This window comes from Ornithorhynchus anatinus, chromosome 7 (assembly GCF_004115215.2).
Source record: "Ornithorhynchus anatinus isolate Pmale09 chromosome 7, mOrnAna1.pri.v4, whole genome shotgun sequence".
NCBI classification, from domain to species: domain Eukaryota; kingdom Metazoa; phylum Chordata; class Mammalia; order Monotremata; family Ornithorhynchidae; genus Ornithorhynchus; species Ornithorhynchus anatinus.
The window spans coordinates 9,388,291-9,404,588 of NC_041734.1; the positions used below are offsets into that span (position 1 = coordinate 9,388,291).

General features: G+C 50.7%; 1 protein-coding gene across 5 annotated transcripts in view; it reads right to left on the minus strand.

Annotated features, from left to right (window-relative positions):
* Positions 1–247: 247 nt before the first annotated feature.
* The window catches only part of LYN (LYN proto-oncogene, Src family tyrosine kinase), an 89,327-nt gene continuing 73,276 nt past the window's right edge, over positions 248–16,298 (minus strand). For all 5 annotated transcript variants that reach the window (XM_029068563.1, XM_029068560.1, XM_039912478.1 and 2 more), the window contains exons 11-13: positions 6,430–6,583; positions 2,858–2,989; positions 248–1,599 (exon numbers count right to left, since the gene is read on the minus strand). In XM_029068563.1, the coding sequence (XP_028924396.1) occupies positions 1,397–1,599; positions 2,858–2,989; positions 6,430–6,583 (489 nt within the window). In that variant the 3' untranslated portion in view covers positions 248–1,396. The remainder of the gene's footprint in view (positions 1,600–2,857; positions 2,990–6,429; positions 6,584–16,298) is intronic.

Here is a 16,298-nt window from a genome sequence, read left to right on the forward strand (position 1 = left end):
CCACTGTAACCACGTAGTCTTTCTTTGCCACTCATCCGCACCCAAATTTGGAGGGAAATGGAAGCAAGGCAAGCAAGGGCTGTAGCTTGGGGCACTAGATCTATCAGCGAAAAGCTGAAAATAGAAAAGAAAAACCATTGCGCTCCGTGAAACCTGAGTTTTCCTTCTGTTGTTCCCTCCCAAGCAGTTAGCGCTCGATGAGTGATAATCAGAAGAAGCTTTGGCCAAAACCCAGGAGGGAACACGGTATTCCAAAAGTATATTTATTAAAATAAAAAATAATCAAGTGGTAGAAACGTTAGATATTTACAGATTTAGGGAATGCCATTCTTTCATTCACAGATAATTCATTACAGTTTAGTAAATAAAGCCCGCTTCTTCGGAGCATATTCAAACAGCAATAGAAGAAAGCTTGTAGCACAGAGAGCCTTGGTTGCTGCCTTTGCCTCTCATACAATTATAAATAACCATCTACATGTTTCACACTTAAGAGACGTCTTGGAATGCAAATCTTGGAGTTGCAACTTCATCCTTCTTGTTCCGAAGCTGCATCATCACTGCACGTCCACTGTTGCAATCACAGAGATTTTGAAGCATTTCATCAAGCACTCTTGCCATTTTACTATTTTGATCGTCTCCCTGCACAGTCCAGTTTATAAAGACAATTTTGGAGGGATCAGAATCTTACCGCTCTAAGGCCACAGTCTGACCGTGCGCATTTCAATCACGGGAAAAGTGGTTTGAAATGACTTTTTCATCCCTTCCATGCACCTGTCACCTGTAAAAGGATAATGCTGGCTTTTTTGATACCATGGTTTTGCTGTTTACCTGGAGGTTTGGCCATGACAAGTTTCGGGATTTAACAGCCGTTGAATGGACCCTCCGCAGGGGATAAAAGAAAGATGATGAGTCGCGTTCTCCGAAGGCATACTCTCCCTGTGTTAGAACGGTATTTAACAGCAACAGATTGCAAAAGAACACCTCGCCCAGTGAGACAAAGGGGCTAGAGAAATGCAAAAAGTGGGTCTTCCGGCTCCCTAGCCCCAAAGACTCTTTCATTCATCCCCATGGTGGGTGGGAGTTTGCGCTTGTTCGCGCGGTCCGGTCCGGTCTTTGTGTCATTTGGGATATTCGGGGCTCGCAGGCAGATAAGTGTCGATAGGGTACCACAAAGAGCAGTTTTAGCCTTCAGCTACCCTATCCTCCTCCACAGTGTATGAGCAGATAGCCATGGCAGCCTTGCCGTGGAGAGGATAGTCTTCCTGAACTTACTTTCAGGATCCAGCTTTTGACTCCCAGCCAAGTAACTATTCTGACCAGGAATTTTTTCTTTTTCATTGTTTTTTTTTGCAATGTCTGTCTGTGCCAAGGGGGAGGGGACAAAAGAGTCTTGGTTCTAAGGCTGTTGTTGATACTGCCCTTCTGTTGCCGTGTAGAAGTCGTCCAGCACGCTCTGTAAATAATCAAATGTTGGCCTCTCTTCGGCTTTCTCCTTCCAGCACATTTTCATGATGTCATAGAGCTCATCTGGACAGTTCTCCATGCGTGGCATCCTGTAGCCCTGCTGCAGAGCTGTCATCACGTCAGCATTGGTCCTCCCTGAGGCACACGTGACACCGCGGCGGAAAGACCTCTGAATGGGATCAAGCTCGCAAACAAACCTTGCCCCATTCCCCTCTGCCCTCCCGTTTCCAGCCTGCCTCCCTCCCCGCAAGTGGGTAAGAGATCCAGGCCGCCTGCCGCTTCCCAGGTAGCTCTTGCCTCTCCCAGTAGTTGGAAACGGGTAACCTGGGATCCGAGCAAACCCTCCATAGCCACGCCGGAGCCAGCAAGCGCTCGGTCTTGCTCGAAGAAGGCTATTTCGGTTTCCCTTCGCTAACTCCAAGGTGAGAGGGGTCTGTTCGCGTGCACCCTTTGGCCTCTTTAAAGAAATACCCCGCCTCTCCTTGGTTCTGGGCTCTGGCTTGCTTCCGGCTGTCCCTACTGTAGGTGAACAGAGGAACAGTTGTAAAGTTGCTCAGTGCGCTTGTGTAAGTACAGGCTAAACAAACGCACCGGTGGACTGCAGCTATGTGATCGTGGAGGCTCAGGTGACCTGAAACTATTCTAGCTGGAGTCATTAGCTTTTAGGTGGTTAAAGGAGGAGCAGCGAGGCGTCATGGGTTCTGATCCTGACTCTGTCACTTGTCTTTTGTGTGGCCTTGGGCAAGCCACTTCACTTCTCCGAGCCTCAGTTAGGCTTAACGGATAAGGTGTGAGCCCTGGGCGGGACGGGGACTCTCTCCAACCCCATCTGCTTGTGTTCTCCCCAGCGCTCAGTACAGAGCCTTGCACACAGTAAGCACTTAACAAATATAATTATTAATTATTATTAAAAGCGGAGATGGATGCCCGTTCCTGACAAATACAGGCTACTTTCCCGGGAAGGTTATCTTCATCCCTCTTCTGCCAGTCATTTCATGTGAAGGAGAAGAGTTAAGCAGTGGGATTTATTAAACCCTTACTGTGTGCAGAGCACCATACTCATTGCTTGGTAGAATATAATACAACGTTGCCTGTCCGCAACGAGCTTACGGTCTAGAAATTGTATTCATCTCTTTGTGAATCAGGTTGAAGGAACGGACAGAGCTCTCAATTCTAGAAGATCGCCAGAGTCATCTGAGCTGCCCCAAACCAATAGGGATGCAAGAATCGGCGTGCCGTCAGCTACTTCTGCCTCACCGCCCTCAGCTAAGCTACCGGAGGTAAGGGTGCAGATTCTGTCCCGTGATTTTTTCTAACCATATCAGTCTGGGCACTAAAGCATCAGCGACATTAAAAGTTCCTACCGATCAAAACCAACAGGTTCACAGCCTACCTGGGTAGGGGATTTTCCCGTAGGTTACGATCTCATACAGGAGAATTCCAAAGGACCAGACATCCGACTTGATGGTGAAGGATCCAAAGTTGATCGCCTCTGGGGCCGTCCACTTAATGGGGAACTTTGCACCTGAGGAACAAGACAGAAAGGTTCAGCTTATGTGGCTACGAGCAACCCCGACCCTTTCCGGAAAGACCATTCAAGTTACTCTCTCTGCCCACTTAAAGTTCAACAAAAACCAGTGGGTGAAAGGGAACCACCCTGCTTAACCCAAATAAATAGGGGAAACATGCAGGCCAGCTGCGAAACTGAAGACTTAGGATAGTGCCTGGCACATAGTAAGCACTTCACCAATACCATTTTCAAAAAAAAAAGCCAGCGACAACCAACAACAGACCTCACTGTCACCCAGCTCCGTGCCAGCACCCAGGAATCCACCCACTCTCTCAGCAGCACCTCCTCCCCGTGTGGCTCCGGTACCACGCCTGGAGCTGGCCCTACACGCTCTCGCTTGAGATTTTACCGGGGCCAACTGTTTTCTGAGCGTGTCTGCTCCAGCGAGAGATGTCTTTCTCACTTGGGAGGCTTCTGTGAAAGAGTTGCATATGAAAATCAACCATATTGCTCCAAATAATTTGGAGCTTTGATGGGCCCCAGGCAAACTGTGAGTTCCGGGGGTGGGCGGCAGCAGAAAGGAGAGGGTCTGAGATGCAGAGAACCTCCTGCCGCTCCAGCCCTTCTAGGATTTGAACTGCTCCTTATCCCCTGTCTGGATCGAGTTCCGGAGTTCTTGTTCCATCTGGGAAGGGGGCGGTTCATTCATTCACCCAATTGTATCTATTGAGCGCTTACTATACTGATGACGGTATTTGTTAAGCGCCTACTATGTGCCAAGCACTGTTCTAAGCAACAGATACAAGGTAATCAGGTTGTCCCACATGGGGCTCACAGTCTTAATCCCCATTTTACAGATGAGGTACCTGAGGCATAGAGAAATTAAGTCGCTTGCCCAAAGTCACACAGCAGACAAGTGGTGGAGTCAGGATTAGAACCCATGACCTCCGACTCCCAAGCCCGTGCTCTTCACACTGCTTCCTACTTACTATGTACACAGCACTGTACTAAGCGCTTGGGAGAGTACAACACAACAATAAACAGGCACATTCCCTGCCACGTTCCCTGTGGGCAGGGAATATATATATATATATGAAAAGACAGATTTGGACTTGAGTGCTGTGGGGGAGGGGGTGATGAATGAAGGGAGCAACTTTCATTCCTGCCATCTCTCCTGCCCTCTCCCTCTCACCCCACTCACTCCACCAGGGAGGAGAGGAGACACTGCGGGCTCTCGGAGAGACGTGGTTCCAGAAGGGCAGCCCCAAGGGAGAGCCTGCTTTGTCCACCTCTACACCCGCTCTGGGCAGAAGATGATCCTGGCCCGGCAGAGGGATGCCTCTGTGTTTAAGGAAATCCCAGGCCCCAGGGTAAGGCGGTCAATCTGGAACACTGGAAGTAATGCAAAAAAATGCTTTGAAGTTTCCAAAACCCACACAATTTTTGGCATAGCACGGAGTTTTTAGTGAGTCTTTCACTCTGACATTTGGTTTGGTGCCGGATCAGAACGGCTTTCACATTTCTCTTCAACATATCTCGTCGACACTTGGAAACACTAGGGAATGACTTTATTCGACAGCGTGGGTCTCGATCCCAACTAGAAACCCATTCCAGTGCTGCACTGGTCCACTCATTCTGTTCTCTCCTTCCCGGGGGCGTCCAGAGACCTCTGACTCACTAGCCTAGTGGCCCGACTTTAGCACCCTCCTTGGAGAGAAAGCCCATGGGCTTGGGAGTCAGAGGACCTGGGGTCTAATCCCGGCTCTGCCAATTGCCATGTGGGTCACTTAACTTCTCAGTGCTTCCATTTTACTCAACTCTAAAATGGGGATCAAAACCCACTCCCTCCTTCTTAGACTGTGAGCTCCATGTGGGACAGGGACTACATCCTACCTCATAAACTTGCATCTACTCCAGTGCTTAGAACAGTGTTTGACACATAGTGAGCACTTAACAAATATAACAATAATCACATTTACAATAATCGTCGTATCTATAATCATAATCAAAAAGCTTAGTTTCAGCTGATTTAATTTGCAAGTGCTCCTTCTGTGACAGTCTCACGGGCCCTTGGGGCACCGCAGCCAACTGAGGAGGAGAACAACAACTCCACGTAGGGAGACGGTGTTCTTGACCGAATCAGTGATAAACACCATCTTCTAGCCACTTTTTGAAACGATTTCTTTACCAGCTACAGAGCCTACGCCAACACTTTCCTGACAAGTCTGCTAAAAATCTCACAAGGCACACAGTCTTTGTAAATAATAAGAGAAACAATCCGAGCTATGTGGAGGCTTTTCTGTTACTGTGGCCTTCTGGGCTGAAGAACAACTGGACAAAAAGATTCTTAAGACCTCCCCAAGCGTAACTGAGACCTTTCTCCTGCCCCAAGGGAGGAGATTGGGTCAGAAGACTCTCAGCTTATTGTAGGCAGGGAACAAGTCTACCAATTCTGTTATGTTGTACTCTGGCAAACCCTTAACACAGTGTTCTGCATACAGTAAGCACTGAAATACAACTGACTGATTGATGACCCTCCACTCTGCTCATTGATCCTCCTTCATTAGTCGCATTAAATGCAGAGCATTTAGGCTGGTGTTCATGTTTTTAAGAATGCGCAGGGGCTTCTTCAGAATGTGAACCCCATTTAGACAGGGACTGGGTCCAGTCTGGTTACCTCGTAGCCACTACCCCAGTGCTTAATAAAGGCCTTTATTATTATTATTGCTGTTCTGTGGGCTTTATCTAGTTAATAGGCCTAATTATCTAGTTAATCGTACCTAAATTCTGCCTCAGTAGGAAGAATGAACATCATCAATTTCTGTGCCATTAAGAAAACCCCATTCCATGACCTGGGTGAAAGGCTTTTTTATATAATTATATAATGTTGAACAAATTGGTTGATTTCATAAAGCCACTTCTCTTGGTTTGCTTAAGTAGGACATTTTTGCAGTGTTGTGCCAAACTAGATTTCTTGTAAAATGGACTCTAATCACTTCTGAAAAAGCTGAGCATTCTGCCTAATCTGAAAATCATCCTTGAGGCAGCATGGCTTGGTGGAAAGAGCAGGGTGTTGGGAGTCAGAGGACCTGGGTTTTAATCTCAGCTCTTCCACTTTGCTGTGTGACCTTGGGGAACTTCTCTGTGCCTCACTTTCCTCATCTGGAAAATGGGGATTAAATCCTACTCCCTCATACTTAGACTGTGAGCCCCACGTGGGGCAGGCGCTGTGTCCAACCCGACTGCCTCGTATCTACTCCAGCACTTAGTGATAGCAGCTACTATTATGGTATTATTACGTGCTGACCGTGTGCAGAACCCTGTACTATAAGCCCTTGGAAAGAATACACAGTTGGAAATTAAATGTGGTCCTTGTCCCTCGGGGGCCTCGCAATCTCAAGAACAGTACGGTGCTAGGCATATAATACCATAATGATAATCATAAAAAAACCTACCTTCTCTTGCCGTGTATTCATTATCCTCGATGATTCGAGCGAGGCCAAAATCTGCTATTTTGCACTTCAATGCCTCCGACACCAAAACGTTAGCCGCCCTCAGGTCCCGGTGAATGTAGTTCTTCCTTTCGATATACGCCATTCCCTCCGCGATCTGTCACGAAAGAAAGGGATCGCACTGTTTGCCATTGAACAACTCTATCGGAAAAAAACCCAGTTCACTTTCCGAATCCTTTAATCCACTTCATCGTTTACAGCCGTTATTATGCTGCCTGCAGATTCAAGCAGGATCTCCGGCTGGAGACATTTTGGCAACACTTCCAAAAAAATGTTTAATGGGAACAAATTCCTTCTCATTCCACAGTTACCCAACAGTTTTAATCTGCGGCAGAGCCTCCGAGGTACGAATAAATCCCCAAAACACCCTGTGAGGGAGATGCCCAGATATCATTATTCCAGATCCACAGATGAGCAACCGGGCAGAGAAGATAAGAGCTTGGCACAGGTGAGAGGCCACGTCTGGACAGTAGCTCCGCTCGCCCCAGACACGCACTAGCTCCAGTGTAGACTAGGGGACTCTCCCCTTCATTACCGCTTCCCGGTCTTCCCTGGGGCCAGCGGAAGTAAAGTCCCAAATAACAATCCATCACCTCAATCAGAAGCTGTCTAAGCCAGGATAATCAAATGCCTCTCCCAGTAGAGCGCCTATCGATATATCGCCGTCATCGTGATCTGCGGTATTACTGAGCACCTGTTGAGGTAGGTAGAGCACTAGCCCAGATACCGGGGGAGCAGTCACGAGAAGCCAAAGAGGCAATCCCTGCCCTTGCACTTGAAAAGCAGCAGCAAGAAGGCAGAAACAGAAATGAAGATAGCGATATTAATGAAAAAGAGCAGATTACAACAGGGGCAAAGGAATGCTGAAATGGGTGGTGGGACAGGAGGATCTGAAAGGGGCAGGACGTAGGACGGGAATGCCTCCATGAGGTCTCCTGGAGGAGGTGGCCTCGCAGGTGGGTTCTGAAGGAGCCGAGGGAATAGGATCGGCAAAGCTGAGTGGGGAGAAGGCCCTCCGGGCCCTGGGGTTCTGCTGGAGCTGGTAGTGAGGAAGAATCCGCTGGTGGGTTTCACGTCGGAGGTGCTCATTGTTCTGCAGAGTCAAAATCGGAGCCCCTCTGGTACCGAAAACGACAACTGTTGCTACTCATCTAGGTTCCAAGAATCAATTGAAATGTTTTCACAGTATCCTCAGGCAGGACAGAATAATAGAGTGGGGAGGGGGAGTGGATGGACCAACAGCCTGGTGGATTCTAGATTTTTCTAGCAACCCGTGCCAGGGAGAGAGAGGAGGTCCCAGGAAGTAAGTGCCGAGACCAAAAGAGGCTTGCTCCACACCTCTACTTTCACACTTTGGAAGCCACCCAGGATAACGGCAGCCTCCAGGGTCCTCTGCGGGATCCTGACCTCCACCAGGGCACAGCGCTGCCCAGAACTCCGATTTAACAGGATCTAACATTCCAACTTGCAACAGAACCACCCGTGCCCAGGCGTGCATTTGTGCATGCAGAAACCTCCGCCCCCTGCCATGCGCGCCGCCCCCCACCCAGTCAACGCTTACATAAAAAACACAGAAAGTGATATGACACTGCGGAGTCTACGGGGCTAAGACAAGTGGAGAGTGGCTGCTGCCGTTCTGTTCTACACAACCCTGCGGTAACAGAACTCTGTCACCGCACCCGGCGCTCTTCTCCAAATGCAGTTCCCGCTGTCTAGGAAACTGTGAAAGGGCAATTATTCTCTCTGAGCCGCCGATTCCGTACAATATTTTTTTCTCAGAAGCAATCCAGAAAATATAACTGGACTCCAGTAAAACCTGAGAATCTCTATTATCCAAGAAACTAACATACGTGGAGACCTTGGTCCTGCATTTCGCGGGGACCGAGGCTTTACTTTTTTGAAACCGGGGCCACTTTTTATACCTAAACCCTCCATCATCCCCTTTCAGAGAAGCATGTGGGTGAAGAGCCCTCCTTCCTGGTGCCCATTTTTGCTGAGAGAGCTGCAGCTCTCCCTTAGATCAGTCATGTGACCGATGAGATTAAAAGAAGATCTGGGGGCGGGAGGGGAGGGAGGGCGCAAAAGCATTAAAGGATTCCTCGGGAAAAATAACTACGGTCACCTTAAGTGTCCCCAGAGAACTACCTTGGGAAATTCTGCCCCCAGAGAGAAGAGGGCCATGAAAAAGCAGACTGTTCTGGTGGCTGAGCTTCAGAATCACCTGCTCGGGATTGGCTGGTCATTGAGGAAATGAGCCAGTCAGACACACGGACAGACAGACGGACCTGAAATATCTTTTCTTTCCTGGTTCTTGGTTTAATCGCTTTGGTGGTTGATGCTTGCCCTGAAGGTGAGAGATCAGAATTCAGAGCATCAATTTCTGCAATGGGCCACAGCCCATTCTTCCACCGTGTCCCGCCGTCGAATCCCTGTAGTCCACCACCACCGGTCACGAGATCCGCCGGAAGCTTCTGACACTGGCTCTGCCCTTCCTACCGGCCCGGATCTCGAAATTTCTCCTGACTGATTTTCCTGAAACCTTCTTCCTCCTGATGTCTCCTGCCGCGGCCGCATCCTTGTGGAACAGACCACTCCTGCCTTTTCCAGCTCCCTGGCCTCTCTCTTTAGAGGGAGATGGGGGTCGGGGAGGGGTGCTAAAAACAGCGGGCGGCTGGAGGCAGAGGGAGCAGAAATAAGGGGTCTGCCTACGGAATCCACCGTCAGGATTCCTAGCATGGCTCAGTGGAAAGAGCCCGGGCTTGGGAGTCGGAGGTCATGGGTTTGAATTCCGGCTCTGCCACTTATCAGCTGTGTGGCTCTGGGCAAGTCACTTCACTTCTCTGTGCCTCAGTTACCTCATCTGTCAAATGGGGATTAAGACTGTGACCCTCATGTGGGACCACCTCATTCCCCTGTATCTACCCCAGCGCTTAGAACGGTCTCGGCACATAGTAAGCGCTTAACAAATACCAATATGATTATTATTATTTAAGAGTTGACTCTCCACAGTATCTTAAGTGTAGTGATTTGGCTCAGCGGGAGGGGAGGGGATGTATCCTAAGCAAATAGGGGGTTGAAGATGTTTGCGGGGCTAATTTCATCGAGCCCATCTAAAAGTCTGGCCAATGCCACGCGGTTCCCCAAACTCGTCTTTGGTCTCAGGCCTAGTTTCTCGTGATCCTGAAGCTGCTCAGGAACCAGTGACGACAACGAAGTTCAAGAGGGCAGACAGTCTCTTCAGTGAGGGGGGCGGGAATGGAGACACGTTGTGCACCGATGCCCGGGGAATGTTTCAACCAAAAGTCACTCCTCTCCTCCAGGGGGCACTTTGTCACCACAAGAGCCTGCAAAAGGCAGCTGGCAAGGAGAGGGCCCCAGCACCCCCACATGCCCAGCCCTGAGGTGACGGGTGGGGAGGGGGGACAATCGGGCACACACCGACACCATCGCCATAGCATGGCCGCCGTCAGCCCCGGGGGCTGGGGCAGGAACACCGAAAGCTCAGCTAAGCAAAGACTATCTGGCAGTCGGGAGAGCCGAACGAAACCGGATCGGCCTCCCTCGGATGGGCACGTCCCGTTTGGCTACGCGAGCCGACCTTTCGTGCTTTATGATAATTGCGGTATCTGTTAAGGGCTCGCTGTGTGCCGAGCACCGCTCTAAGCTCTGGATCCAAGCTGAGAGTCAGGGGATTGGCTCCCGGGTTCCGGCTCCTCGCCGAAGCCCCTCAGAATGAGAAGGGGCAGGGCGGGTGGCGTGGCCGGTTTCTAGGCTCACGTTACCGACGGGCCGGTTTCAGCGCCGAAAGGCACGGGCAGAGAAGACAACCGCCGACGGGGCTCCCGACGCGGCTCGGCAGACCGAGGCCGATCGGCTGCGCTCGGTAACGACTGCCGGAGACCTCCTCGGCCGCCGGCCTTCCCCAGTCTGCTCACTGGATGAGGGGTCCCGGGGGACGGGCCAAACTGGGCCCGGAGAACTTGCCTAACTCGTCATAGGCGAGATGGCACCCATCTGGGCCAGAAATCAAGCCGAGCATCCTCAGTCGGTCGATCGTATCTATTTAGCGTTTACTGGGTGCGGAGCACCGTACTAAGCGCTCGGGAGAGTACGGTATAACGACAGACACCCTCCTCCGGCCAACTCTTGCTCGGCTGACCCCGGGACAGTCACGTCTGCGACGACGGGACAGGGAAACCGCACAGAGAGGCAGTGTGGCTTAGCCAATAGACCAGGGGGACCCCGGGGTCAGAAGGACCTCGGTTCTAATCCCGTCTCAACCTCCTGTCTGCTGTGTGACCTTAGGCAAGTCACTTGACGTTTCTGTGCCTCGGTTATCTCTGAAAAATGGGGACTAAGACCTGTGAGCCCCACGTGGGACATGGACTACATCCAATCCGATTACCTTGTATCTACCCCAGGACTTAAAACTGTGCCTGGTACATAGTAAGCGCTAAACAAATACCATGAAAAAAAAAAAAGCCTGGCCCATGATGGAAGGTAAAAATGAGAAAGGAGAAAACAAAAAACAGGGGAGAAGCGAGTTCCCACCTTCCCCGCTTTCCTCGGGGCTTAGCCAGAGGGGCCGAGAGTGGCCTTCGGTCAACCAAAAAATGGTATTTGTTGAGGACTTACTGTGTGTAGAACGCCGTGCACTTGGGAAAATAAAGTACAGTAAACAGATACGATCCCAGCCTTCAAGGAGTTTCCAGTCTACTGGATTGTAATTCAGTAGAATTTTACAATCTAAGCCTTATTTGGAAGTTGCCGCTAGTGAGGTCCATTTGGTCTGACACAGGATACCTCAAAACTCAGCCCTTGGAGCTACGATCCGTTCGTGTTGTGTCGAAGCGGGTAATGGCTACAGTTCTGATGAGATCCTTGACCATTTGTCCCCATATCTCCCCCTCCCCAACCCACGCCCAAACCCACGGAGAAAGAGAGAGAGGAGAAAGCAGGCATCATCTGTCTCAGACCCTGGCGGAATGGATGAAAATTCACCTGGCATTAACAATAGCCACCATTCATCTCAGGGCCAAGGAAAACTGTTTTGAGCTGCAACACTATCCCTCTTTCTAATCACCGGCTCATCGCTGGCAGCTGTGAGCCCGTGCAAATGCTCACAGAATGATCCCCCCGCTCGACCTCACCGCCCCCTCCAGCCTCAGTAGGGCTTGCACTGAGGAACGGCAGGTCATCTGGAAGTCGAGCGGGGATCCGAATGATGGAATGGGAGGCAGATCTGCAGCAGTATTTGGGCCGGGATTAAGCAAGTGACAGCCACCAGACTGACTGCTCCCTGCACTAAGGCACTCGGTTTACCATTTCATATTTCTGCCGGCACCTTCCTCCCGTGAGTGCGAAAACAGATTGGCTCATTGTCTTTTTCATAATGCATCGCATTCTCATTTCCGTCCCCCATTTCCCTCTCGTTTTCCCAAGTCAAGATGCACCTTTCGGACAGGGAAGAAGTAGGGAGGCGGGGTTTGGAGGGGAGGGAGGACCTACTGGTGAAATATGCTGTGGATCAGCTCTTTTAATCTCCAAGGCCAAAATAACTCTAGATTCCAGTTTTGCACAGTATTTAAAATGACATCGTTTCCATTCTGTTTCCTTCTCCAAAGCCGTGCGATACTCTTTGGCGATTCTTCAAGTACGTTCAGTTGGATATGCTAATTTTGGACATTCGCAGAGCTAGGACAACAGACTCTGTTTCAAGACAATTCTTCGGCCTTCGAGAGCCTCTAATGAAGAACTGAGCCTGATACATAAAGAAAACATAAACCAAGATCTACACCGCCCGTGGAGCTGGAATGTCCTTTCACAGACCCGAGGCTTAGGAAAAAACCATATGAGCTTTAGTTTTTTGGGTTCTTTCCCCTCCCCCCGCGCCCAGTGGCATCTGTCAAGTGCTTACTATGTGCCAGACACTGTACAGAGAGCTGTTGTAGATGAAGGATAATTAGGTCGGACACAGTCTTGTCCCACATGGGGCTCCGTGAATTCCCATTTTACGGAGGTAACTACGGCACGGAGAAGTTAAATGACTTGCCCAAGGTCGCACAGCACGCAAACGGCGGAGCTGGGACTGGGCCCCAGGTCCCCTGACTCCCAGGCAATGCTCTTTCCACCAGGCTTCAGTGCTTTCCCACACTGCTTAGTTGATGCAACAGCTCACGGACACTGCAAACCAAGTTAAAAATAAATTATTAATGATTCTTCAAGGAGTGTTTAAGGTTGCTTTTTTCATAAATTCAACAGAACCTCAATTAGGACTCCACTAATCTGGAATTATTGATAATTAGATCCTTATCTACACAGAGAACTTGAGGCTCCGGTCGGTGTAGAAAGATTTAAAGAGACAGTACCAGGAACTTATGTGTAGGCCGACCCAGAAACACACACACGCGTGCACATACACACACACACGGTATGGTCAAAATTGGCATTTACAGAAACGCTTCTGCAATTCAGACTCTGCATTAATTTAGGCAGGGCGTCGCCTCTTTTCGCCCAAACGGATGAGTTTGGACTGAACTGACATTTTGGCCGACGGTTAAGACGAGGCTTTGGCAGAAGCAGCTGCTGCGGGGCATGCTCGGAAAGAATGAAAACAAGAAACTCAAATAGGGAAGAAGGCTCTCGAGAGCAGCCCACTGCACGACAATTTACCAGAAGTCTGTACTTTCACAAACGCAAACCGGCCAGAGGAAGGCGGTGAGACCGGTGGGGTCCGACTGGTTGTCGGCCCGGACGTGGGCGGCTGGTGCGAAGGTCTCCTTTCCTCAGCAACAGTGGCCCTGGATGGCGACACTGGGCTAATCTCACTTCCCAAGAGCCGACGGGGGGATCGGCTCTCCGAGGTGGCAGACGGCGTGGAAAATAGCCGAGGCCGGCTGCCGGGAACGCCGAACGACAACTCCCACTGTCGAGAGATCTAGGGGACGCGAGATCCCCGGCCCCTGCCCGGCCTCTCCCACACCGTCTCGATCCCAACCCACAGCCCGCGTCGCCACGGTGGGACGTCTTCCGGACCCCCGCAGAGTAACGTGAGAGCGGCGGAGCACTGGGACCGATGGGGTGGCTAACGGTCCAAAGCGAAAGGACAGGGAAATGACCCTGAGGAGAGCAGACACACGCCAAACTCGCCCTCCCAGGTGAGCGAGTGAACGAGACGGGCAGGCCGCCCGTCGGGCATCGCCAGCGCTGGGCATCCTACCCGCCATCGGAGAGAATCAGAGAGGCCGAAAGCCGGGAGGGAACTCCGACAGCTTCAGATCTCAACAGCCTCCCTGGACCTGGGTCAGATGCCACTCAAACCCGGCCAGCTTTTAAACCCCACCCAGGCCAAAGCCTTTCCCCTTCCCGCACTCCTCAGAGGGCGGCCTGGGCGCGCCGCCCCACGGGCTTCCCTTCCTCTCAGCTCCTGCAGGGCCGGAATTTATCTGGGACTGACAGTTGGGGCCAGAGGGGGCGGGAGGGGCCGGAGAAAAGGCGCCACCTTCCTCTAACGGGACGGCGGAGGGGAAAGCGAGGAGACGGAAAAAGAGCAAGGGAAACCCAGAGCATAAAGAAGGGGGAATAAAATGAGAGAAGAGGCATATAAAGAAAGCAAGGCAGATTTCAGAATGTCACCGAGGGAGATGTGAAACATGAAAATGATAGACTAACTCTGAAAGGAAGAGACCAGTCAGCCTCCCACTCCGTGGGTGGGTCAAATAATAATAATATTTCAGTGCTCGCTATGTACTAAACGCCGTACTAAATGCTGGGGGTAAACACAAGACAATCAGGCCAGATATAGTTCTTGTCCCAGATGAACTTCACAATCTTAGAGGGGGGTGGGGGGGAAAGGAATTTAATCCCCATTTAATAGGTGAGGAAAATGAGGCACAGAGAAGTTAAGTGACTTGTGCAGAGTCACTCAGCAGGCAGAATTAGATCCCGGGTTCCTGACACGCAGGCCAACCTGGTGGAAGGAAGGGGCACGGTGGGAGAGAGGGGAGGGGACAGGAGAGGAAGGACGGAAAGAGGGAGAGACAGAGGGAAAGGGACAGAGATATGAATCTGCCTCATTCCGAGGGATTCAGAAGTTTGAAATGAACCAGCTCTGCCTTTGCAACTCTGCACCCTAATGAGCTCACTCATAGGTAGGGACCCTCATTTTTGAACAAGAAGTTCACGAATGCAAGCTCTATACTGGAACAGGCTCTGAGAGGGTCATGGTTTATACATTTTCATACTGAAAATGTTACATTATTTATTACACTGCCCAGACCAAGCAGCGTGGCTTAGTGGAAAGAGCACGGGCTTGGGAGTCAGAGGTCGTGGGTTCTAATCCTCGCTCCGCCACTTGTCGGCTGGGTGACTTTGGGCCAGTCACTTGACTTCTCTGTGCCTCAGTTACCTCATCTGTAACACAGGGATTACGACTGTGAGCCCCACATGGGACAACCTGTATCTACCCCAGCGCTTGGAACAGTGTTTGGCACATAGTAAGCGCTTAAATGCCCATCATCATTATTATTATTATTATTACTGAGCATTAATTATCTGGAGGACCGGCCTGCTGGAAGCAGTACGGCCTAGTGAAAAGAGCAGGAAACTCTGAGTCAAGAGGCCCCGATTCTTGCCCCAGCTCTGCGACTGCGAGTCCCACTCCCCTTTTACAGAGGAGGACAAGAGGCGCAAACGTTAAGATGCCTGATTTACCCTCGATATGGACTCTGAGCACTCTGTGGAGCAGAGACAGTGTCTGAAAAGCAGCGTGACCTAGTGCAAAGACCACAAGCCCCGAGAATCAGAGTCCTGGGTTTTAATTCTGGCTCTGCCACTGGCCTGCTGTCTGATCTCGGGCAAGTCACTTCTCTGCGCCTCCGATTTCTCATGGGTAAAATGGGGATTCAATAGCTATTCTCTCCATTATTTAGAGTGAGAGCCCCGTGTGAGACAGGGATTGTGTTCGATCTGATTATTTTGTATCTACCCCAGCACTTAGTACAGTACTTGGCATCCAGTAAGACCTTAACAAATACCACAGTTAGTATTATTTTTGATATGGAAGGCCAATCCATCCACCTATATTGAGTGCCATGGTTAAGGAGGTTCCCACCTGGTCAGGCATCAATCACTGCGCCAGTCTGGGCATCTGGGCTCGGAAGCACACGAAATGCCATACAAATGGAATCAGAGAAACCACCCCACCTATGAAGTAGGAGACCAGACTGACATTAGACTGTAAACCCTTCCTTTAGACTGCAAGCTTCTCGGGGACCGGGACCATGTCTACCGACTCTAACGCTGCGCTCCTCTGAGACTCTGCACACAGTGAGCACCCAAGAAATACGACTGACCGAATGATCGGTGGAGAGAGGCGGCACGACCCGGTGAAAAGAGCAGGGACCTGGGAGTCAGGAGACCCGGTGCCGCCCACCCATACCACCCTCCACTGGCGATCCACCTGGCTCGGAAACACCCGACGTCCCACACGGGCTCAGTCGCCCCTTCTCGAAGCGGCCCGTCAGCGAGTAGCCTCTTCAACTACCAAGATTTCACCTTCACTACAGAGATCCGGGTACGGAAGAGTCCCAGTCCCCCTGCCCCTTTCCCCGGATCCTACCCCAGCTCTTCTCCCATCCTTGGGTAGATTCTAATTGGCCAGAAAGTCTGCAGACTCACACACGACTCTGGTGAGCTACCCATATCCTTGTGGCTTGCGTGTGTGTTCGTTCCAAAAAAAATCCAAATTAGTCTTATAACTCCCATAAAGTTGCTGCCGCACCCAACTCAATAGGTTATGAAAATCATAAAAC